This window comes from Megascapheus bottae, chromosome 22 (assembly GCF_031878675.1).
Source record: "Megascapheus bottae isolate mThoBot1 chromosome 22, mThoBot2.hap1, whole genome shotgun sequence".
Taxonomy (NCBI): domain Eukaryota; kingdom Metazoa; phylum Chordata; class Mammalia; order Rodentia; family Geomyidae; genus Megascapheus; species Megascapheus bottae.
The window spans coordinates 11483492-11508548 of NC_143530.1; the positions used below are offsets into that span (position 1 = coordinate 11483492).

The 25057-nt window shown below is 44.3% G+C and overlaps 1 protein-coding gene across 4 annotated transcripts in view; it reads right to left on the bottom strand.

Annotated features, from left to right (window-relative positions):
* The window catches only part of Brpf3 (bromodomain and PHD finger containing 3), a 41532-nt gene that overhangs the window by 10689 nt on the left and 5786 nt on the right, over positions 1 to 25057 (bottom strand). For 3 of the 4 annotated variants that reach the window (XM_090355792.1, XM_090355793.1, XM_090355794.1), the window contains exons 3-10: positions 21596 to 21752; positions 18767 to 18898; positions 14555 to 14683; positions 13942 to 14254; positions 12987 to 13289; positions 9691 to 10197; positions 6644 to 6737; positions 1377 to 1474 (exon numbers count right to left, since the gene is read on the bottom strand). In XM_090355792.1, coding sequence (XP_090211918.1) covers positions 1377 to 1474; positions 6644 to 6737; positions 9691 to 10197; positions 12987 to 13289; positions 13942 to 14254; positions 14555 to 14683; positions 18767 to 18898; positions 21596 to 21752 — 1733 coding nt within the window. Of the gene's footprint in view, positions 1 to 1376; positions 1475 to 4631; positions 5189 to 6643; positions 6738 to 9690; positions 10198 to 12986; positions 13290 to 13941; positions 14255 to 14554; positions 14684 to 18766; positions 18899 to 21595; positions 21753 to 25057 lie in introns of those variants that run through there. The other variant, XM_090355795.1, reaches the window with a different exon arrangement.

Sequence of the window (25057 nt, forward strand, 5' to 3'; positions counted from 1 at the left end):
GGGCTCACTATATGATATGTAATGTTGGTCTAAAAGTTGGAGATGACCCAAATGTCTAATGTTAGAATAGTTAAGCAAATTTTAAAGCATTGTTAGATACCTTATTCCAATAATATGAGGTAAAGATCATGTGTCAACATGAAAAAAGTGATGAGATACTGGATTTCTTTTTAAAGTCAAACACAAAAGTACATGTTTTAGATTAGCACTTTGTTAAAAACATGCCTAAAATAAACAGAAGGCAACACAGAGAAATGAAAGAGAACCATGTTAAGATGATGAAACCAAGAGGTTAATTCCCTTTTAAAATTTCTTTCAGCATCATTTTAAATATGTGGATTTTAAAAGTAAGAATAAAATGTTATCACCAGAAGCATAAAGTATGCCAATCCACTCCTGGTTTCAAGGTTGGATATGGTACAGATTCATCTAGCCATGAGCCCTGCCTTCTGGGTGCTGACAGTCACACAGAGTAATGAAACACACAGGCATGCAGCTATCACCATACACACAGAAAGGAAATAATGCTAAAGGAGAAGAAATCAGCTGGAAAAGGAAAGAGGGGCAAAGAAGTCTTGCGGCCTGTATATTACATGGAAACTTCGAAGACAGCGCATCCAAAGTACACAGGGCCAGACAAGGGTGAGCTCAGAGAATGGCCAGCTTTGTACCTACTCCACCTGAGCACCGTTCCAGGCTCCTTCCCTCCTCCTGGCCTGGCCCTATCCTTTACTGATCTAAGGTCAATTCGGTGTAAATGACAAGATTATATGTGAGATTCAGTAATAACAGGCTATCACTGATTAGTGAGCAATTAGACAGGCAATACCCATCAAAATTACAAAGCACACTTCTTTTAATCCAACAATTTCACTATCATACATATAGTCCCCAGGAATATAAAACGATATACGTATAGATATGATACTCAACGTAATACTGATTATAAGTGCAATCTAAATGTCCATCGATACAGGGCTAGCTAAACAAATGAAAGTATCTCTCTATATAATGGGACTCTAGGTTGCCAAGATAAAGCACAGAAGAATCTCCAGGGTATATTATTAACTGGAACAAAGGAATGATTTAGGAGAACATCTATTAGGCTTCTCTACTCATTCTCAACTAGAAACACAGGCTTTGGTTTATATACACAGAGGAGAGTTAGTACTAGGGGTATGTACTGCCTAGTCAATTCAAGTTTGTTTTTTAAAGTAGGACTGGCATAGAAACAGAGGCCATCCCTTTGGCCAGTGACCAAGAGCTTGGGGAGCTCAAGGAGAGGCTGCCTAGTTCTAAGCACCAGCAGCACAGAAGCCCACAGAACTGGCTCCTCAGACAGTATGGCTCCCCAACTGCCTGAATACCCTTCTCACCTGAAACACTGTAGTCGGAGTCTCCGTTCACACCTTCTAGGAAGGGCACTCTGGACAGGGCTGGCTTCCCACGGCTGCGTTTGGGGGGCACCGGATCACTACATACAGAGCAGGGAAAGGGGTGAGATGAGCAGCTTCAATGGCTATCATATGCATTCCTGCTTTCCTATCATAACTGGACTGGTGCTGCAAAAGCCCTGGGGGAGGATGGCGATTCAACTTCCCCTAAAGATTCCCAACACTACCCACCTCCAAGCCCCCACCCGGTTCCAGGAATCATTCCATCAGATGGAAGGATTAAACCTAGAAAGAGGTTCCAGTCCAAGTTCCTCGTACTTCATCCACAGAACGGTCACCTGATCTCTGGTCAATCCATCCAGAGCCCCAGCAGCCTTGACATGAGGAGCGGCCATCTCACATTTGTCTAGAATGCCTTACTCTGTGGTTTACATTCTCCATCTGCAGAAACCAACTGATATTGAGGTCTAAAATTTTGCCTAGCTTCCCAATTTTCTATAATGGACATATCATACTTCCAGAATTAGAAAAGACATTTTTAAATCGAAAAAAGAAATCTACTTCTCACATCTCAATGGTTTATGTGTGAAGTTTTTCTTGGATAGAGATGGATTTTTTTTTAACACTAAAAAGTATATATAGCTACTGCAAAGGGGTAAAGTCTATTTTAGACAAAGACTAGAAGGTAATAAGGAGATCTGGCATGGAAACACAGGGCAATAGTTGAACTGAGGCCCATTCGACCTTAGTATTTTTTAAGTAGTTTCATATGCAATTCAAATGTACAACAAAAAATGAGAGCTTTCAGGGCCAGAAGTTTGGCTTAGTCATAAGAGTGCTTGCCTAGAATGCATGAGACCCAGAGCCCTTTCAGGTAAAAATAACATGGCTGAGGACTTTTGTTTGCCCAGACTTAAATGGCACTCAGTTTAACTGACTTATTTATTTATTGGCAGTCATGAGACTTGAACCCTGGGTCTGGGTTGTCCCTGAGCTCTTTAGCTCAAACCTACCGCCCTACCCTTTGAGCCAGTTTCACTTCCAGTTTTCTGGTAGTTAACTAGAGATAAGTGTCTCAGAGACTTTAATGACTGGGCTGGCTTTGAACTTCAATCCTCAGATCTCAGCCTCCTGAGTAGTCTAGATTACAGGTGTGAGCAACCACGACGGGCCTGACTTTTATCTTTATGTTAAGAAAACTTTGCTCAACTAAAACGCAGGAATACAACAGAAAAGCAAAGTAGCTAATAAAACTCTGGAGCCAGACTACTAGGATTCAAAATCCAGCTCTTCTCATTAGTTCTGTGACCCTGAGTTACTTAACTTCCCTGAAAGTGTTTCCCACGCCCTCCACATAGGGTTAATTGGATTTAAGAAGTTAATACAGGGGCTGGGAGTTTGGCCTAGTGGTAGAGTGCTTGCCTAGCATGCATAAAGACCTGGGTTGATTCCTCTGTACCACATACGTAGAAAAGCTGGAAGTGGTACTGTGGCTCAAATGGTAGAGCACTAACTTTGAGAAAAACCCCAAAGACAGTGCTCAGGCCCAGGACTGGCAAAAAAAAAAAAAAAAAAAAAAAAAAAAAAAAGAGTTAATACAGGGTTTGGGGGGGGCAAGATGAGAGGAGGGGGTGGGAGGAAGGAAATGGGGACAAAAACATGAGATGAGATGGGGTATCGATGTTTGTGAAGTATTGCACCTTCTATCTGGTGAATATAATGTAACCCTTCTATTAATTACAATAAAAAAAAACTTGAAAAAAAAGTTAATACACAAAGCTTACACTATGTTATCTAGTGGATGGCAGTGGCAGTCATTACATAGAAGGCTGTACATTTTAATGATTTACTCAAGGTAATTTTATTTTTGTCAGTCCCAGGGCTTGAACTCAGGGTCTGAGCACTGTCCTTGGGCTTTCTCAAGGTTAGAGCTCTATCACTTGAGCCACAGCACTTCTGGCTATTTCTGTGTATCTGGTACCAAGGAATCAAACTCAGGTCTTTGTGCACGTTAGGCAAGCACTCTACCACTAGACCAAACTCCTGGCCCTCGAGATAATTTTTTAACTACTGTTATATTATAGAATGCTAAGTTCTGAGAAAGATGATTTCACTTAAATAGGATACAACATTATAGGAGGTCGGGGGACCAGGAGTTTTGGCCTAGTGGTAGAGTACTTGCCTAGCGTGCATGAAGACTTGGGCTCGATTCCTTAGTACCACATACATAGAAAAAGCTGGAAGTGGTGTGCTGTGGCTAAAGTGAGTTCAAGCCTCAGGACCAGCCCCCCCCCCCCAAAATGGTGGGAGCAGTGGCCCATGCTGCTTAAAAAATAAGGGGGGAGGGGAGAGGTCTGTGAGGCCTGCATTTCAGTTTTATCTGTTCAAGTTGTCCAGGTCTAAGGAAGCAACCCAATCTATAATTATCTTATTTACTGACTCAACCTCCATTTCCCCTTTTACAAGATAACTTCCAGAAGAACAGATATCTTATCAATGTAGAATAGAGCCTGGCATCTACCAAGTGTTTACTATAAGTAGTTGGATGAATGACCTATAGAAAGAAGTTGTAGCCCCAACTTATTTGGAAGACCAACAGAAAAGATCAACTAAGGGACAGCTGGGTAAGGAGGAATAGGGAGGTGACCAGTTCTTTCAAGGTTATTTCTAATTCTGGGATTGATTCCAGTCTAAAAATATCAGTTTTTTGCAGGTGCTGGTGGCTCACACCTGTAATCCCAGCTACTAAGGAGGCTGAGATCTGAGGATGGGGGTTCAAAGCCAGTCCTGGCAACAGAGTCTGTGAGACTCGTATCTCAAACTTTGAGATTCTTATCTCAAGCTGGAAGTGGCCCTGTGGCTCAAGTGCTAGAACACTAACCTTGAGCTGAAAAGCTCAGGGACAGCAGCCAGGCCCAGAGTTTAAGTCCCACAACTGACACCCCCCCCCCAAAAAAAAATCAGTTTTTTCTTTATGTAGTTATACATAGTGGAGAGGAAACAGCAATAACAACAACAACAACAACAACAACAAAACAAAACTGTATTTAGCCAGGCACAAGTGACTCATGCCTATAAACCCAGCTACTTTGGAGGCTAAGATCTGAGGACGGAGGTTCAAAGCCAGTCCCAGAGCTCTGGCACAAAAGCCCATGAGATTCCAATCTCTAATTAACTAACAAAAATGCCAGAAGTATGGATCAGGGGCAGAGCCCCGGCTAGAGTTCAAGCACTAAGACTAACACACAGGCACACACACAAAAATCCCACTGTAGTTAGAGTTGCTGGATCTCCCATTTTAAAGTATGACATTCCACTGAGAATTACTGAGTTCAAGAGAAAATGCCTTCCAAGGCTATTGTTCTCTATCAAGCAGCAGCACCAGTAAAAAAATCAGTGACATTGGACTGGAATCTACACAAAGGCAAACAACACCTGAATCAATAAGCTCACAAAAGCCTGGTCTGGCATGTTTCTCATGAGTCAGAACTGGGAAGGGTGCCCTTTCTTTTATGCAGGGAGAACAGCACACTTTCCACTTTCTGGTCAAGGGCTAGAAGTTACAGTTGGATGATCTTGCTCACATCCCAAGTCAAATTAACTAGCTTAGGCTCTCTCATGCATGAGGGAACCCTTTCATCCTCTGTCCCCTCCCCCATTTTGTTTTTGAGACAAGGTCTTGCTATGTAGTTCTGCAGTTCAGGCTGGTCTTGAACACACTGTGTAGCTCCAGATGATCCTCCTACCTCAGTCACCCACTGAGTTCATCTCTGAATGAAGGCAGGAATTAGAACCTGGGAGTAGATTAGAAACATTTTCTGTGATTCTGAAATTGGTCCTCCCTCTGTCTGGTAACTTTCCCCCCCACTTTCTCTTCCTGCACTTCTAGAGGCTGCGATGAAGGAAAAAGCTAGGGCAATTTAGAAGCTTTGTAGGAAGAAAAATTTCAAAGGAATCAAAGCGGGGAACCAGTGAAGGTCAAGGGATATCTGAGGGCCTCCAAGGCCCCACCTAGATCCCAGTGGACAGGGTAGCAGAAGCACCTCACAGAACATGGACTCAACTGCCTTGGAAACACTTCAGAACCAGACACTAGCCTTGGGTGCTGCCTGGAAACATTTTTTACCCTACTCTGAATATAGAAGCCACTTAATAACTACGGTGGGTCATGGCATATGGTTTAGAAATGGTCATTTTTCCTTTGTGGCAATGATGATCTTTCATTTCTAGAAACGGATAATGAAGGGGTCTTGCAGAATAAACAATAAAAGGCTTAATAACCATGGACTTGAAAGGAACTTTAAAGTTCTAGTCTCAGAATGTTATCAGGTTAAAGAATGACAAAAGGAAACTAATCCCTTCTCAGCTCAAGGATGATTGACAAGCTGGGGCCTTTGCTCAATAAAAACAATTCTAAATTTCCTACCTGCTCATTCCAGGCTAAGACCCCTCGATATGGTTTGTACGCCTATAATTTACCTAGTACTGGGAGGCTAAGGCAGGAGGATCAGGAGTTTGAGGTCAGCGTGAGCTTAAGACATTGTCTCAAAAAACTAAAGGCTATGCTGGGCACTGGTAGCTCACGCCTGTAATCCTAGCTACTCAGGAGGCTGAGCTATGAGAATAACAGTTCAAAGCCAACATGGACACTAAAGACTGTGAAACTCTTATCTCTAATTAACCACAAAACCAGAATTGGCACTGTGGCTTAAGTGGCAGACCGATAGCCTTGAGCCTAAGAGCTCAGGGACAGTGTCCAGGCCCAAAGTTCAAGCCCCACAAATGACAAAAACAACAACAACAACTGAATGCTAGAGTTAGGAATGTGGCTTAGTGGTAGAGTGTTTATCTAGCATTCCTGAAGCCCTGGTTTGATTCCTCAGGACCAGCACTAGGTGGTGGAGGAGAAAGGATACAGAGGCCCATGCTATGAAACCCAACAAGTCAAGGTAAAACTCTAACAACCTAGACCCATGATAAAGCTGGGTTACACAGTGTGTATGCAGTAGGGGCAGTGGCTCATATGCTAACTTCACTGGGTAATAAGCTATTTAGCCACACAAACCCTATAAAATTATCAACACTACTTCTCCTCTCTTAGAGCAGACCTGAGAGCCAAGGGTCATTCTGTTTCCTAGGAGCTTCAGGGCTGGGAACAGAGATAAGAAGGAAGTTCAATCTATCACAACGGGAGAATGAAGGGAGGTGGCAGAGTTGCTGTCAAAGCTTTGAGAGTCAAGAGCTCTTACCTGCAAGCTTCAAAGGCCAGTCCACCACTGAGGCCCAAGCTACATTCCGAGTCAGACCCACTTTCAGTGTGTTTTCCAAAGCCATTGGTCACACCTGCCAAAGACAACACAGAATGAACCCAGGGGCAATATTTCCACTTCTGACACATGCCACATGAGACACTACCTGAGAGGCCAGGTGAGTATGGACAGGATGCTGCTCCTCCCCTGTGGGAAATGAGTGTCAGGGAGCTTGAGACAGAGAGACAGAGATAAAGCTTAGCTCAGGTAACAAGCAGACCACTGGTTTTTGTTTTACTTCCCATCTTACTCCAAGGAAAATATTGCACACAGCTGACTCTAGCTACTGTTACTTTGCTACAAAGAAAAATATTGAGTTCCCTATGCTGGTAGGCTCACAAGGCCTTGGATTATACTCTTAATTTCAAATTTCAGTTATCAGGGGAGTTTTTTTGTCTCTTAAGGAGTCCATCTGTCTTGCTTCTTGAGATACTTACATGCCCTCCCCATCACAGAGCTGGCAGCAGCTAGCTTCATTCTTTGGGGATGGTGTCAGAAGCTGGGACAGGATAAGGGATCCATGTCCACACCTCAGGTAGCTGGCAGAGCTGATCTAAACTGAGGAAGGGAGATTTTTCAGGAGTATTGTAGCCCTAGTCCTTCCCAGGATGGGGAAGTCAGAAGCCAGCATCTAGCCTGGGCTCTGAAATATAAGTCCTTTTTCTTCTTTATACCTTAGCTTAACCAAAGAGAAGTAAAGCTTCTTACTTGTGAAGGGTGCTAATTAATATGAATGACAAAAAGTCTGTTTACAGCAAGCAGCTTTTAGAGACAGAGGATAGCTCAGGGATGTCATCCCAGGCACATAACCTCGCTGTGAATCATCCACTCTCATAGCCATCTAATTTCTTTCTAACCACACTCCAGAGTCCTACAGCTCTGACATCTGAGCCAAGAACAGTGTGGAGGTAAGCCAGGCACCTGATTTGAGAGCTGTAAAGCAAGATACTTTGGCCAGGAATCTGAGTCAAGTCACACCTGTAAGAGCAGGTATCTGAGCCAAGATGTCTACACCTTGATTTGGACCTTTCTCTAATATGATGATCTCATTTGGATCACTGAAGCCAGCTGTGCCTCAGGTTTGTGTTTTATAAAGATCAGTACCCGTTTCTGTATGATTCAACCAGGGCTGTATGGCAGTGTTTCTAGCTGCTGGGCAGCTAGGATGGTGGGAGAGGAACAGATGTTGTATCCTCCAGTAGTTGGCCTCAAGGTTGATGGGCCTGATACGCAGACCTAGGTCTTACTAGCAAGGGCTTTCAATTTTCAGTGTTCTCAGTGCTCTTTGGCTGAACCAAGATAAAGCTGAGAAGATAACAGTAACTGTTACCCTCCACTGCTGTACCTACCAAGTATGCAGATATCACACAGCCTATTTCCAATACTCCTGGAAGGTAGCTATTTATAGCTCCATACTGCAACAAGGAAACAAACTCAGACAGGTTAAATTTTTGCCAGGTTATAGAGCTAGTAAGAAGTTGGAGTTCAGGTATGTCTACTCCCATGTAAGCTCTTGCCTCTATGCTAAACTTCTGCCATAATACAGGGAAGTTTGGACCAAAGGGAAGGTATTGCTGGAAAGATGTTATACATGAAAAGAGAAAAAACAAGTACTTCCAAAGCTTCTGAGGCTCCAGGAAGCTCCCTATCAAACTGGCCCTCACTGTCTTCCTGTATCCATGTCTAGCCTGAGCCCTCTGCCTCCATCTACCTCTTTCTTTTTTTTTTTTTCATATATTTTTTATTGTAATTAATAGAAGGGTTACATGATATTTGCCAGATAGATGGTGCATTAATTCCCATACATTGATACCCTTTCACATGTCTTGGTCCCCATTTCCCTCTCCCCCCACCCCTCTCCATCTACCTCTTTCTATCCTGCCCGTGCCCCTCAAAGGCCAGCTCAGACACTACTTTCCCAGGAAGACTCAGTGACTCCCTTTCCTGTTCAAATTCCCTGAACAGCCATAACTTGTCACCTGACCCCTAACCACATTTTATTTAGCTGTGTGATTTCTCTGTACCTTAGGATCATAAACGTTCTAAAGCCAGAATTACTGAGTCTTATTTTATTAACTGCATTGTTCTCCCTCGACTAGCTCATGCTGGACATGCAGTAAGGATTCTCTGATGATCCAAGTCCCATGATTAGCTTCTCTTGGCTTTATCCCTTAGCCTACCACTCCTACACACTGTTACAGCCACACCAGTTCCTCTGAGGTTCCTTGGAGAGGCAGGCATGTTACCATTTCCAAGCAATGATTTTGTAAGTCTTCCCTTGTTCACGCTTTCTTTCAACTATCACCTCTTCCTCAGACCTTCCTAGTTATCTTCCTGGAATTCCCTATCTCTTATCCCTAATTCCTTTTTATACAAAGTTTCTAATCCAAGATACTTCCTTTGCTTTTAGCCCTATTTCCCATATAAGGGGGATTTTTATATGTGTGCCAGTACCTGAGCTTAAGCTCAAGGCTTCACCGTTGTTCCTTTAAACTACACTTGAGTCACAGCTCCACTTCTGGCTTTTTGTTGTTTAATTGGAAAGAAGAATCTCATGACTTTCCTACCCAGGCTGACTTCAAACCCGACTTCAAACCCGGATCTTCAAATCTCAGTCTGCTGAATAGGTAGGATTAGGGGCATGACACACTGATACCCAGCTAAAAGAGATTTTAGTCTATTCTGCTCAAAGGGATTTTTTTCCCCAGTACCTAAGATAGTGCCTGCTTTGATGAATGAAGGTAGGAAGAATTTTGTCATGTGCAACCTTACATCCCTACCTGGCCTTCTGAAAATACCTGCTCAATGCCTACTTCCCCAGACCCAACACATATGCTAAATCAACTGTGAAGAAGTATGAAGGCCTCAGGACCACTACTGGCTTCAATAGAGGCCATTAGGGAGGTGGCCAACTGGGGAAGGTGCTGGCTGGCAAGGCAAAGCAGGAAGGTAGATGAGAAGTAACAAGAAAAGTCACAGGCAGTCACCTGTCTCTTCCTCCTGCTGGGGTGACCTCTCCCCTTCGCTGTCACTACAGCTCCTGCTCCTTGGCCGTTTCCGGGAAAGGTGTTCATCCTCAGTGCTGGCAGGAGAGGGAGGGGAGCTCATCATGTCACGGTCCTCCCCATTTTCCAGGGTCCCGTCCGGGCTCCTCTGAAGCTGAACCCCGTTCTTGGCCTTCTTGAAGAGGACTGATGTGCGGCGACCCACAATCCCAAGAGTTGCATCAACAGAGGTGTCAGGGGACATGAGAGACAGTCTATCGATGGCACTGTCACCGAGCAAGCATTGCAAGGGCTCACTCCCTGGCTGCAGAGGTGATTTTTCCAAGAGCTCATCTTCTTCCACCTTTCTGGGCTTGAGGAATCGGCTTGGAGGTTTACTATCACTGATAGGTTTCAGAGTAGGAGGATCTGGAGGAGATTCTTGCTCAGACAAGGAAGGCGCAGGTCCGGTGGGCTCCAGGGTTGGTGGGGGTGGCAGTTTGGAGTCATCTGTTAGAGAAAAGGAGAACCTGCTTGAACATTTTAGAAACAGTCTGCTCCTGTAAGCCAGAAATGGGCACTAATAACCAAGGACTGAAAAGTATGGGTAATTATTAGGCTTGAGACACATCCCAAGTTGTCTCTGATCTAAAATAAAAGTAATGTAGGCAAACATTTTACCTATGCTAATATCACTCAACCCTGGTCATGTTTAGATTCAAGTAGAAAGTTTCTTAAAAGTCCTAATGGCTGGGGCTGGGAGTTTGGCTTAGTAGTAGAGTGCTTGCCTAGCATGCACGAAGACCTGGGTTCGATTCCTTGGTACCACATACATAGAAAAAAGCCAGAAGTGATGCTGAGGCTCAAGTGGTAGAGCTCTAGCCTTGAGAAAACCCAAAGACAGTGCTCAGACCCTGAGTTCATGCCCCAGGACTTTCCAAAAAGAAAAGTCCGGTCAGGAGTTTGGCCTAGTGGTAGAGTACTTGCCTAGCATGGACAAAGACCCAGATTCAATTCTTCGGTACCAAATATATAGAAAAAAGCCAGAAGTAGTGCTGAGGCTCAAGTGGTAGAACTCTAGCTTTGAGAAAGTCCAAGGACAGTGCTCAGGCCCCAAGCTCAAGCAAAAAAAAAATAAAAAAGTCCTAATGGCTGCTGGGAATGTGGCTCCATAGTACAGAGCTTGTCTATCATGCATGAAGTCTTGGGTTCAACTCCTCTGTACCACATGCACAGAAAAAGCCGGAAATGGTGCTCTGGCTCAAGTGGTAGAGCTCTAGCCTTGAGCGAAGCCCAAGACAGTGCTTAGGCCCTGAGTTCAAGGCCCAGGACTGACCAAAAAAAAAAAAAAAGTTCTAATAGCTATGCCAAATCAAAACCCAGGCCAAGTGAAACCAGATCTCTAAAGATGGAGTACTTCTTTTTTAAAAAAAAGTTGTTCAGGTGAGTCTAAGCAAAGGTTACAAATGTCACTCTATACCCGAGAAAGTCAGCTGCTTAATTAAGTCTCAGCTTAGCAGATTTGAAGTCAACAATTTTAACGTCTATGTTTTCTCATCTGTTGTCATTAGTTTTCTATCATGCAAGACATGATAGACAGGTATAGCAGGCACAAGGGAAGTTTACAGACTTAGAGCACTGTAAGCAAGAAAGCAAGGTTCCAAAACAGGTTTGCTCATCTTCAAACTTCTCTCTACCTGAATCTCTGGGAGGTGAGGCTAGAAATTAATTTGTTCTTGTAAAATCTTTTATTTTTATTTTTTTTTTGCCAGTCCTGGGCTTGAGTTCAGGGCCTGAGCACTGTCCATGGACTTTCTCAAGGATAGAGCTCTACCACTTGAGCTTCAGCACCATTTCCAGCTTTTTTCTATGCATGTGGTACCAAGGAATCGAACCCGGGTCTTCGTGCATGCTAGGCAAGCATGCTACCACTAGGCCAAACTCCCAGCCCCTGTTCTTGTAAAATCTTTTAGGTGGGGATATGCCATTGAGCACGACTGCCCTATCAGAGCCCAGGAGTGGAATACATGCCGCCTGCCACATGAAGATTGGGAAAATCACAATGGACACAAAGTCCTTGAATGCCAAGTATGACTTCTCAACCATATTCCCATTCTCTGCCAACCTAAAACAGACCATTCTCTGGAATTTGGGTCCTTATCTACTAAAGATTAACTCTCAGTTTTTGGACTGGGTGAGTGATAAGCCTGCACAAGCTTAAGGCACAGATCCAAGGTCTGGTATGAGATACTGGTGACAGGGAAAGATAGGAAGCAGCTCAGTTTATAAGGCTGCTAGGTTTCTGAGAATCACTGGTTGCCTTTTGCAATCTGGCCTTTGCCTGAGATGAGTCTGTAGTCTTGGTCAACTCCAGGGTTAAGACCATTAAGAGTCCAAGCCACATGCAGAGTCTTTACTTCTTGGCTGTATTTCCCACCCTACCCCGACTCTAACTTAACCAGCTTTATAAGCCTCTCCTGAGGGCTGGGAATGTGGTTTAGTGGTAGAGTGCTTGCCTTGCATGAATGAAGCCCTGGGTTTGATTTTGATTTCTCAGAACCCTAGCAAAAACCAGAAGTACTGTTATGGTTTTAGTGGTAGAGTGCTAGCCTTAAGTACTGTTATGGTTTCAATGGTAGAGTGCTAGCCTTGAGTAAAAGACACTCAGGCAAAAAAAAAAAAAAGCCTCTCCAGAGTCAGACACGGGTGGAACATGTCTCTAATCGTAACTACTCATGAGGCTGGGTTCTGAGGATCAAGGTTCAAAGTCAGCCTCTTACCTCAAATTAATCAGCAAAAAGCTATACGTGGAGGTGTTGCTCAGTGGTAGAGTACCAGCTTTAAGCAAAAAGCTTAGCGAGAGCACAAAGCCCTGAGTTCAAATCCCAGTACCAGTACAAAAAAAAGAAAAAAAAAAACTGCCTCTGCACATAGTGGGGGAACGTATGCTGATATTTAATTAAAATGTGCAAAATTTCCAAATCAGGTGCAAAATACCATACTTCTTAACTGACTAATAAACAGCTAGCTACATAGCTGCTAGACTCCAGCACCTGAAACTCCCTTTAATGCAGCAACTAAACATCTATATCAGGGACCTCAGGAGCCCAGTCTAATACAATAGCCAATACCTAAGTCTTACAGATTAGCGTACTGATTATTCAATATTTTGAATATTAGCCCCTCCCTGGGCATAGGGTCTGATCTAAACCTGAGGACAGTACTCTTAAGAGATGTCAGCTTAACCCTTGTCCCTCTCACGAACTTCCAGCCCCTTCCGGCTTGTGACGTTCTCTCACCTCTGTCACCGTCATCTTCTGGTTCTTCCTGCAGGACTGGCTCCAACACAGCCACATCCCCCTGGGATCCTGTTGGCAGCTCCCCGTTGGACACTGTCTTGTTCAGTGATGGTGGCTGTAGTGCCGGTGGCTGTGCAAGCTTCTGTCGAAGGGCATTGATTTCCCGGCGTAGCATGCGGACACGACGGGTACGGGCCCCACTGGACCGCATGGCGCTCACCAGATCCAGTTTCTCCAGCAACTCCTTCAGCTGCATCTCTGGGGACAAATGTGCCCGGTTCTCTGGGATGAGGATGTTGTCCACTGCCAGGGAGAAGGGAGGTCAGAGGGGACTGAAGGATAAGAGAGAGACTGAGTCCTTTGGATGTATGGCTGTCTGGGCCAGTGGCTTCCAGCAGTGTCATTCTGGGATCTTGCACCTATAACACTGCTGACTGGAAGGCAGCCACAAGGACAAAGTCAGAATGCGAGAAACATCTGCGGGAAGCAGTTCACAGAGTCATGATTACAGGCTCCGTGGAGGAGGCATAAGGCTGAGTGATTATTTGTCTGTTGTCATGACAGGCAGAGGGCAGGGGCAGGCAGAGTGTGGGGCTCAGAGGCATTATACTTTTCTGGTCCTCCATCTGCACTCTTCTGAATGAAACATGCTCACACTAGCATTATACTATGCCCTGTGCTTCAATGCCACACAAAGGGGATCCAAGAGAGGAAGACTCCTGATTAGGCTCTAGTTTTCCAAATAGCTACCCTTTTCTTACCATTCAAGAAGCGCTCAGCGCACAGTTAAACTTTAACCCCTGGAATTACTCCATACTCCAGTCTATACCTATCCCCTGCTTTGCTTATTAGTCTACTCTCAAACTCCAAGGCCCATCCTGACTCTTAGCCCTCTGGGCCCTACCCTTGTGACTCTTCCTGGTCCCTCTCCTCCCCACCCATCCAGGCTTCTCACCATCTTCCCAGGAGAAGCGGTAAAAGTCTTCCAATTTGGGTGATTCGGGGAGATGAGTGCCCCTCTCGGGGTCATAGCCAATGTTCTCTGCCTGCCGCCGGGCATGCCGCAGGATGGCCCCTCCCAGGTCCCTCAGGCGAACAGCTGCTCGGTGGAAAATTGTGTCTTTAGCATTATACTTCATGCAGTTGGTAACTATAAGGTTAAAGTCCTCCTCAAACTCCTCCAAGGTGCGGTACAGGTGGGACTCCAGCTTCCGCCTCATAGTAGAAAAATCCATTGGCTTGGATATGAATTCCAGGTAATCTGGAACCTAAACATATAAAACCTGTACAATTACAACAACCATTTACTAGCCAAACAGGTGCACCCTTCACCGGCACTCTTGGCTGCCCCACTTTCTGGTTTATCCATGCCAGGCTCACTTGGTACCTTAGGGCCTTGGCCCCACCCTGACCTCCAAGCTAACTACTCACACCACAGGCAAGTATCCAGGGCTGACTAGATACCACCCCCACTCTCGGTTCTGTACACACTGAGGCCCCACCCCCTCCTGGTCTACTCAAACTGTGTCTACTTCAGGTTTGGTGCTTAGGAAGCGGGGGGAACTTGCCTCACTCAGGTTGACAGGTTCCGCAAAGATGTGTGCAGGATCCTTCTCTTGCAGCAGGTCCAATGTTGTCCTCAGAAGAACATTGAAAGGCATCAGCTCCAGCTCCATGGCAGCCTGCTGGACCTTGATCTATTGGAGAACCAGGAAGCAATTAGAACAGCCCTGCAGAGGTACTGGATCCTCTTCATTACTTGGTTGTCACCAATTGCATACAACAGATTTTCACAGCTGACCAGGATATGAAATGCTGTATCACCTAACCTTCAGCCTAGGAACAAAAATACAAATGGTGTTATGGTTTGAATGTGTCCTTCAAGTCCAGTGTTGGAGTCTTCATTCCCTGTGAGGGGGTGCTAGGAGGTGAAATCTAATGGGAGGATTTTTGTTGCTGCTGCTGCTGTTGTTGCTTTTAATCCATTGTGGGGCTTGAACTCGGGGCCTCAGTGCTGCTCCTAAGCTCTTTTGCTCAAAACTAACCCTCTACCACTTTAAGCCACAAAACCACTTCCAGCTTTCTGGTGGTTAACTGGAAACAAGACAGTCTCACAGACTTTCCTGCCTAGGCGATTTTGAACTGTGACGCTCAGATCTCAGCATCCTGAGTAGCTAGGATTACAGGCATGAGCCACCACCAGTGCCAGGCTGGAAGGTGTTTATGACATGAGAGTTCCACTTTCATGAATGGCTTAAGGGAGTTCTCAGGGGAGTTTTCACAGGAGTGACTTATTTCCTCTGGGAATGGCTTTGTTATAAAGACAAGCACTTGGGCTGGGAATGTGGCTTAGTGGTAGAGTGCTTGCTTAGCATACATGAAGCCCTGAGTTTGATTCCTCAGTATCTTTTTTTTTTTTTTTTTGGCCAGACCTGGGCTTGGGCTCAGGGCCTGAGCACTGTCCCTGGATTTTCTCAAGGCTAGGGCTCTACCACTTGAGCCACAGCACCACTTCTGGCTTTTTGTTACGTATGTGGTACTGAGGAATCGAACCTGGGTCTACCACTAGGCCAAACTCCTGGCCATCCTCAGTATCTTATGAACAGAAAAGGCCAGAAGTGGAGCTGTGGGTCAAATGGTAGAGTGCTGGCCTTGAGCAAAAGAAACTCAGGGACAGTGCCCAGACCCTGAGCTCAAGCCCCAGGACTGGCAAAAAGTAAAACACACACACACACATGCACACACAAAGGTGAGCCCTCCCTCATGCTCCCCTCCCCTCCACTCATCTAACAAGAAAAAAAGAACACAGCAAGAGAGCTCTCATTAGATTTACTATGCTTCCCAACGTCCAGAACAGTGAATCACAGTCTAATTTATTTTTAAATTATTAAGCCTAGCCAGGTGCCAATGGCTCACACCTGTAATCCTAGCTACTCAGGTGGCTAAGATATGAGGATCGTAGTTCAAAGCCATCCCAGACAGAAAAGTCTCTGTGTGACTCCTATCTCCAATTAACCACTCAAAAATGCCAAATGGCACTGTGGAGCAAGTAGTGCTGGCCTTGAGCACAAAGAGGCTCAGGGACAGCGCTCAGACTCCACAACTGCAAAAACGAAATAAAATAAATTATCAAGCCTGTGATATTATAGAAGCTAAAAATAGACTAAAACAAAATGGTATCATTTTGTGAATGTTTCCTATGTATCATGTATCTTACTAAAACTTGTAGAATAATTGTTGACTATAGTAAAACACTTTCATAATCCACATACCAGGTAAAGTTCTAATATTTTATGTAATGCGAGTGTATGATGTAGGTACAGATGATGTCTTTTACAAAAAGGAAGCAGAGGCACATAAAGTTAAACTGGCCCGTGGTCACACAGCTTGGCAGGGTTAGGAGACAGACAGTCCTAAGCAGGCTGGTTCCACAGTGAGTGCTCTTGACCATTATGCCACATTGCTTCTTTATTTATAGTACCTCCGTTAATCGCCACAATAATTCTGAAGGAAAAATTATCACCCCCATTTTACGGCCTTATTTTTGGAGAAAATATAAAGTCACTAGTCTAACTTATCTGTCTAGAACAGAACAGAGAAGGCATCTGAACCCAGGTCTGGATATAGGGACAATATGCTATGGAAATCAAATATACATTGGGCCAGAATTTTCTACCAAATGTGCTGAGAAATAGATCCCATCAGCATCTCAAGCACCTGAGGTGACCCAGGGTGACCAGGGCCTCCAGCTTCACTCCTCAAGCAACAGTTCCCTTAGAAGTCAAAAGTACTTTTTTTTTGGGGGGGGGGGGGGCAGAGAATGGGTCGTAGGGCTTGAACTTGGAGGCTTGTGCACTATCCCTGAGCTCTTTTGCTCAAGGCTAGCACTCTACCACTTGAGCCACAGTGCCACTTCCTAGAGTCTTTTTGGACTTAACTTTGTCCCAGCTCAGCTCCCCTATACTTAAAGTGGTTTGCTATACAAGTGTTATTTTCCATATGTGCCCAATATGAAACACTTAAGTAGATACAGATTAGACTATGAAAAGCCCCTGCTTCTTGTCTACATCAAAACAAGCCCATCTGCTTCCCCACAGTTTGTCCCTCTTATTTCTCTGAACCAGAGGCAGGAAGACAAGCTCAGCTATGACACCAAGTCTAGGACAGTCCTGATAGCTTAACTGGTGATCATGGCCCTGAACCTGTCTTCCACAGTCCCAGCATAAGCTTAATCTACATGCCTCAGTCTGTACTTAGGGCACCTGAAGAATTTCTGGAGGGAGGCTGACCAAAGTATTTTGAAAAGTTTCTTAAGACTTTTGAATAGGCAACTGCTAGCTTGAGTTTTTCACTTGTCCTTTTCTTGTTCCTTGTCAAGAACAGCCCGGGAACTTCAGTGGAATCTCAAGGACCTCCTCTGGTCTACTAGAAAAAAGCTGGGGCTGATGCTGGGTGTGGGGGCTCATGCTTATAATCCTAGCTGCTGAGGAGGCTGAGATCTGAGGATTGAGGTTCAAAGCCAGCCCAGGCAAGGGCAGGAAAGTCCATGAGACACTTACCTCCAATTAGCCACCAGAAAACTGGAAGTGGCACCATAGCTCAAGTGGAGCACTAGACTTGAGCTGAGAGCTCAGGGACAACACCCAGGCCCAAAGTTCAAGCCAAAAAAAGGCTAGAGCTAAACTGTGATATAGTGTTTAGAAGAGAGAATTTTTTTTTTTTTTTTTTTTTTGGTCAGCCATGGGGCTTAAACTCTTGGCCCTACCTAGCACTGTCCCTGAGCTCTTCAGCTCAAGTCTAGTGCTCCAAGGCTACTGCCCTACCCCCTGAACCACAGGGCCACTTCTGGTTTTCTAATGGTTAACTGGAGATAACAGTTTGTCAGTCTTTAGTGCCTGGGCGATCCTCAGATCTCAGCCTCCTGTGTAGCTAGGATTACAGGCGTGAGCCACCACACCCAGCTGAGAAAGAAACATTCTTAACCCAGGTCTCTGAAGCATGAGAGTTAACAGTGCTATTCCCGGACCCGAGAGAATAGTTTTGGCTTGTCATCCATTCAATTAATAGTATTAATTCTCTGCCATGTGTGAAGTACTATAATAGATCCTTCAGCAAGATAAGGAATATCAACATAATGATAGCAACTATACTTCTATAGCCCTTAATATGTGCCATGCACTGTTATAAGTTGTTTTTACATCCTTATGATGTGGCTTTACTATCAACCCTGTATTATAAAGAAATACAAGTATTGAGAGATGAAGCAATTTGTTTAATGTTACATAGTTAGCAGGATTTAAACCCAGTTATGTGCTGCAGCTTAAGTTCCTAAACCACTATACTACATTACCTGTCTCAACATTCCCCATGTTCTAGGACTCAAAATCTCTTTGAACTGAGGTCCAAAATTTTAAATAGAAGAGTAAAAATGTCTTAGGGCCAAGCAAGAACCTCAGGCCAGAGGTTCTCCAACCAAAAAGCCCATTAGAATAGGCTTAGCCTCCCTGCAAAAATCACTTCGAAACTCTAGGTATGAACTGAGGCATAGGTGAAGCCTATGCTTGGGGCCACAGAAAGAACCCCGAAACACAAAAGCCATCAGTAGCATTCCACCCAATACAGAGGATGCAGATCTTAGAACCCATGGAACTGGACAGGAGAGAAAGAGGGAAAACTGGCACCAGGCATGGGGTCCTGGGTCTCTCAATGCCACACTAAGAGTAGGAGGAAGGTAGAGTAGGAGGAGGAAGCTGAGGAGGAGGCTGAGGCCTCTTTCTTACCTGCTCCCGTTTGAGCTTTTCTCTTTTCCGAATCAGCTCAATCAGCAGCCGTGCCCGCTCCAGGTCATGCCGAAGCTTCTGCCAATATTTCAGCTCTTCCTTCACAGCACTAGTCTTCTCATCCTGCTCTCGCTGCAAGAAGTAAGAGGAGGAGGAGCTGGGGCCTCTTTTCTTCCCAAGGCCTCTTCCTATTGAAGCCTCACAGAGCCTCAGCAGACAGCAATCCCTAACCCAGAGCCAGAGCACCCCTCCACCCCATCTCCCTCACACTCTTAACACTATTTCTTCAGTAAAGCACAAGAACCACTGCTAAAGATGAGACTGCTTCTTCCTTCCCTAGGGATTCTTAGGATGAGTTACAGCTCTCAAGGGCCATAAAAAGAATTTCAGAGGAAAATTAATAGATACCTCAAGGGTAGGAAAAAAAATCTCACCCTAGAGCTTTGACTTGGCTAGAAAACAAAATCAAGTTCTTACTATTAGCTTATTTTAAGAGCTTCGAAAATATTTGTTAAAACAATAAATTTGAGTCTTGTCCTAGAAAAGCTGTGGGAAGAAGAGACTCGGGATTTGAAAAACACAATCATGGGAGGCCAGCGCGTGGCCTAGTGGTAGAGTGATCGCCTAAGCATGCACGAAGCCCTGGGTCCAATTCCTTGGTACCATATACAATGAAAAAGCAGGAAGTGGTGCTGTGGCTCAAGTGGTGGAATCCTAGCCTTGAGAAAAGCCCAACGACAGTGCCCACGTCCTGAATTCAAGCCCTAAGACCAGCAAAAAACAAAAAAACAAAACAAAAAACCCACAACCACATATCAGCATAAAAACTTACAATGAAAAGTGAGTAAGTGTCAAATGCAGAGAGGATACAATATAGAGAAGGTAGGGAAGGTTTAGGTTGGAAAAAGCAATCTCTACACAAGGGTAAAGATGGATGGGCAAGTAGTAAGTAAGGCCTCTTCTAGAACCACCAGTGATTCTTTGCTTAGTGAGCAAAATGTGTAGGCAATAGCAGAGAAGCTAGGAAACTTACAAGCCATGAAGATCCAGACCCTTGCTGAAAAGAACTTTCATTCAATGCTGGCAATAAAGCCTTAACAGACTTTCTGGAAAGAGTATATTCTGGAAGCCAGGCATCAGTGGCTCACACTTGTAATCCTAGCTACTCAGGAGGCTGAGATATGAGATATGCCAGCCCAGGCACAAAAAGTTCATGAGATTCTTATCTCCAATTAACTGCCAGGAAGTGGAGCTGTGGCTCAATGATAGAGCAGTTGCTTTGAACTGAAGAGCTAAGGGACAATGCCTAGGCCTGGAGTTCAAGCCCTATGACCGAAAAAGAAAACAAAACAGAAAACAAGAGAGAGAAAGCATATTCTGGAAAAGGGAATGACAGAATAGAAACTGGCATGTGAACTAAACACTACCACCAAAGAACAAAGTAGAGGCTGGAAACTATCTAGAATGCGAATGTTAAGGTTAAGGCAGCATGTGTAGGAAGAATATAGAATGGCAACAAAAGGCCATGTACTGATAAATCCTTCCAAATAACTCAAGGGATATCAACTGTGACCTATTATGGCCAAAAACAACTCCAAAATGAGGAACTCTTGGTAAGGAAGGAGAAAGAGTCCATGACAAAAATGGGGAAATAAGTTTACTAAAAGGAAGATAATTCAGTTTCCAATATTCAAGTTATAGGCAGCAATATCCACGGTGGAAGCATCCCAAACCATATAAGAGCACAGAAAAAAAGAATGAGAAGCAGGGTGTTGGTAACTCATACCTGTAATCATACTCAGAGACTAAGTTCTGGAGGATTACAGTTTGAAGCCAGCCAGGCAGAAAAGTCCTCAAAAAAAAAAAAAAAAAAAAAAAAGCAGGGCTAGGAAAGTGATTTGAGTGGTAGCAGGCCTGCCAAATAAGCCAAGTAAGTATGAGGCTCTGAGTTCAAATCCAACAGAGGGACAGGACCAAGACAAAAATCTGGAACTACTGACACAGTTATTGCCAATTATGATAGTGAACATACTCTCCAAATAAGCAGATAACAGAGCTGCAAGGACTACACATTAAGGCGCAAGACGTGGATCAGCACAGGGTGCAGAAAAGTGGGAAGAGGTAGGAAATAGATTCATAGAAAAAAAACATTAGGGACTGGGAATGTAGTTTAGTGGTAGCGTACTTGCTTAGAATGCAAGTAATGGGTTTAATTCCTCAGAACCACATAAATAGAAAAAGCTAGAAGTGGTGCTGTGGCTCAAGTGGTAGAGTGCTAGCCCTGAGCAAAAGAACCTCAGGGACAGTACCTAGGCCCTGAGTTCATGCCCTAGGACTGACAAAAGGAAAATGAAAACAGAAAGAAAACATTAAACATGCAGCAACTCCAGGTGACAATGACAAACTGCTACTACAACTAGACAGGCTATGCACAAGTAAGACTGCAAAACTGTATATTTACTTTAATAGATCCTCTGGCAGATAGCATTTTCTGGCACCATTTCCTAATTCACATAATATGAATTGACTACATTCAGCCCACTTCCTTTTCTGCCACTTTTGGAAGGTGTTTCTCACCTATACATGGGAAATTGGGCTGGCTCTCCCGCTCTCCCCTCCCCTGTCAGAATTTACTCCCATTCAGAAGAGGTAGTTGTCAGGTCCAGGCTTTGTTGTGTTGATTGCTGCTAAGATAGACTGCCCACATAGATGATCCCATATACAGGCAAAGGCTGTACATAGTGCTTGGGAGGGGAGCCAGCACCACCGATTCAGTGTTTCCTCTTCATTCTCCACCTCCCCCAAGCCTCCAGTAACCACTGCACTTACCTGCTCAGCGTTTCTTTGGGACTGTAAATGGGAGTGTAGGCGCCTGATGAGGGGAACACCATTCCGTGCCTGCCGCTTCAACAGCCAGTAGTTGTGAAGCCGCTGCATGAACTGGTTTTTCCTCTGAAAGGAGAGACCACTACAGATCTTGTTCAACCTTGAGTAGAGGCACAGAGAAGTGAAAGCCAAGGTCAGTAGGCATCCCATATCAGAGATTTTGCATTCTAGCCAGACCCTAGCTTAGTTCTGATCTTTGTAGAGGAAAACAGAATAGAGCGGCTAAATGCCTCACTCACCTCAGAAAAGGCCTAGAAAAAAGTTGCAATATTAGGCAGCTCAGACTCAGCTAGAAGAATATTTCACTTGTTTTTCTACTTCCTATCTTGCAGCTCTGATCCTCAGACAAAACAAAACATAACCTCTCCAAAACAATTCTCTCCTAGAACTTTTTCTGTTGTCCTGGGCTCCTTCAAGGCCTTGTGTTTGCCAGGTAGGTGCTCTACCACTTGAGCCACATCCTCATCCCTTATTCTTGTACTGAGAAAGCAGGCCTATGCACTAGTAACCTCACCCTCTCTTGATAGAGGGGGCAAAAGGAAACAGGAATTTGGGAAAGCTATGGGCAATGTATTTACTCTATCCTGTCTCCTGTGACTGAGGATCCCACCAGAACAGAGCATAGGCCATACCCAAACTAAAAGGAAAATCAGCAGAGGTGCAGAAGGTATAAGGTTACTGTTTTCTGAGCTCAAATGCAATTCAATAATCACTATTTGTTCGTTGGTTTGTTTCAATACTAAGTCGTCCAGGATAAACTGGAACTCATTCTTCCCAAATGCACCAACATGCCTGACTAAACACTTGGTTTGTCATGTAAACAGCAACAACAAATCCCTCAGTATCCTAGGGCTCTGGGCCTGGCTCAAGTGTTACAGCAGAGGTCTTGAGTTTAAAACCTCATTACTGCCAATAACAAATTATTATTAGTTTAAAGTTAAATTGGCTTTTTAAAATCTCAGTATACTTTTTTAATAATGCTGTTTAATTCTGAACCAACCAAAAAAAGAAAAGAAAAATTGACTATAAATATGTAAGAGAATAGAGGCTCTAAAATTTTAGCCAGTTTAACTACCTTAAAGAAAAGTCTGAAGACCAGGATTTAAACCAGTTACACTGGGGGGTGGGGGGGAGACATGACGATAAAGGTACCTATAATCCATTAATACACATACTGTATAGTGGAGAAACCAGATTCTAAAAGATGGAAAGACAGCTTAGAAACAGAAGTTGAATAAACTGTCAAAGCAATTAGCACTGCTAGCAAGATGGCAGATCTAGTGGTATCTGACTCTGATCTCTCTGCTACACTATGGTACATCTCCAGTTGGTTATCTACAGAGTAAACAAGGTGCAGTGCTCCTGCAGTGTTTCCTCTGCTCCATCTTTTCATTGCACTCTGCTGAAAAGAAGCTAAGGATAGCTAAACCAGGATTCACCCGAAGGCCAGCCACGGTGGGCGTAATACACTTCACCTAGGCCTCGCTTGTCTCCAGACATTCCTGCAGACATTTTGTAAGCAAAGCTTACAAAATCAAGACCTAGACCTTTCCCCAAAGGACAGATCCCCACCAATGCCCATGCCAAGCACACCTTCCCACCTGTAGGCAGCCCCTCATCCACAACCTCTTGACCATGGTCCTAACAGCATTTGTGCAGGGAGGGAAAAGAGGAACACAGCCACAGCAGCAAAAACCACCATTTATTGAGCGCTTACTATTTGCCAGGCACTGTACTAAGTGCTTTGCTTATGTCATTTATTTCTCACAATTCTATGTGGTAGTTTCATTCACAAATAAACTAAGGGTTAGAGCAGTTAAGGAAGTTGCCAACAGTCACGGAAATATTAAGGCCAATCTTGTTATTTGAGCAAGTACAGCTGGTTCCTGGGAGAGAACTCAAAAAGAGATACAACTAGAGTGTGGCCTCAGAACATGGCTGCAGATGAAGACCAAGCACAACCTACTTACTGCAGAAAAGAAGTAGCCCAGAACAGTTCTGGGTACAGAAGACACTGAAATGTAACAACAACAAAAAAGCTTCATCTTGTCTTTTTCCCAACCAGGCCTGGCAAGTCTGGGAAAGTCTGGCAAGTCCACTTGTTGCCCCCACACAATCCATTCTTCTGCTACCTTCTAGTAGTCCTTCATCTCTAGTCCTCCCATTGACAGCAATACAACCTAGAGATGTCTTGAGCCCTTGCTTTGTAGTCAAGAATCTATTGCTTTCCACCTAGTCCCATCTTAGGACAGAATATGGCTTATAGTAAGTGCTCAATAAATTATCTCAATGAATAAACAAAGGAGTGAACAAAAACTTTACCTCCAGGGCTGCAGTTTCTTTATCTGGGGATGTGGGAGAAGGTGTAAGGACGGAATTAGATGAATAATCTCTGAGAGTCCCTCCTGCTTCACTACTGAATACTTTTTATATATGATCACCCCTGAGATGGACCTCTGCTGAAAATCTTCCCTGCCTGCGATCCTATCCCTCCAATAGTTCCAGTTATCTCACGATAGCTTAATGCAAACATAATGATCTCTCTATAAACTCAGTAGAGGCCCATGTGACAATACAGCTGATCTTTACCCTAAATCTAAACATTTTACTAATGTTATCATACCACTACCCTCCTCATACGAAGTCTCCACAATACTTAGGACAGCTTGTTAGGCAGATGTGTCAGCTCCTGGACAGAGCAGTTCTCCCTTAGGAATAGTTGTAGCCCATTGGGGAACTTCAGAAACCTGTATGGGACCACAAAAAGTTGCCACAAAGATCAGACAATGGGAGGAGCTGCACCTGGCACTAACGGGGACTAAGGATACTATACAGCTAGAAATGCATGAAATAGGGGCCAAGAATTTGGCTTAATGGTAGAGTGCTTGCCTAGCATGCACGAAGACCCAGGTTCCATTCCTTGGTACCACATACAAAGAAAAAGCCGGAAGTGATGCTGTGGCTCAAGGGGTAGAGCTCTACCCTTGAGAAAGCCCAAGGACAGTGCTCAGGTCCTGAGTTCAAGACCAAGACTGGCAGAAAATAAAAGAAAGTCTTGCAACAATTCTAGCAATGAAGAACTGTTTTGTCCAAGATGCCCTTGCTCTCTCTTTTGAAAAATGTTGCCTTTTCCACTGGCTGCCATGTTTGTGCCCTGTGCTTTGTAAGATAAAAAAGCCATCCATGGTAATGACATGTCAGGTGCCACTAAAAAATGCTATCTTTGAACCCTCTCTTTCCTTCAAAGAAATCTGATCTAATTCTGAATATAAGACTGCCTTCTATATCCTGTCACCTGAGTTTCTAAGTAACTTAACCAAAAAAAAAACACATTACTTAGAAGAAAGAATCATAACCACAAAACGGGATAGGTATGCCTAGGCTCTGAAGTTTACATATGGCGGC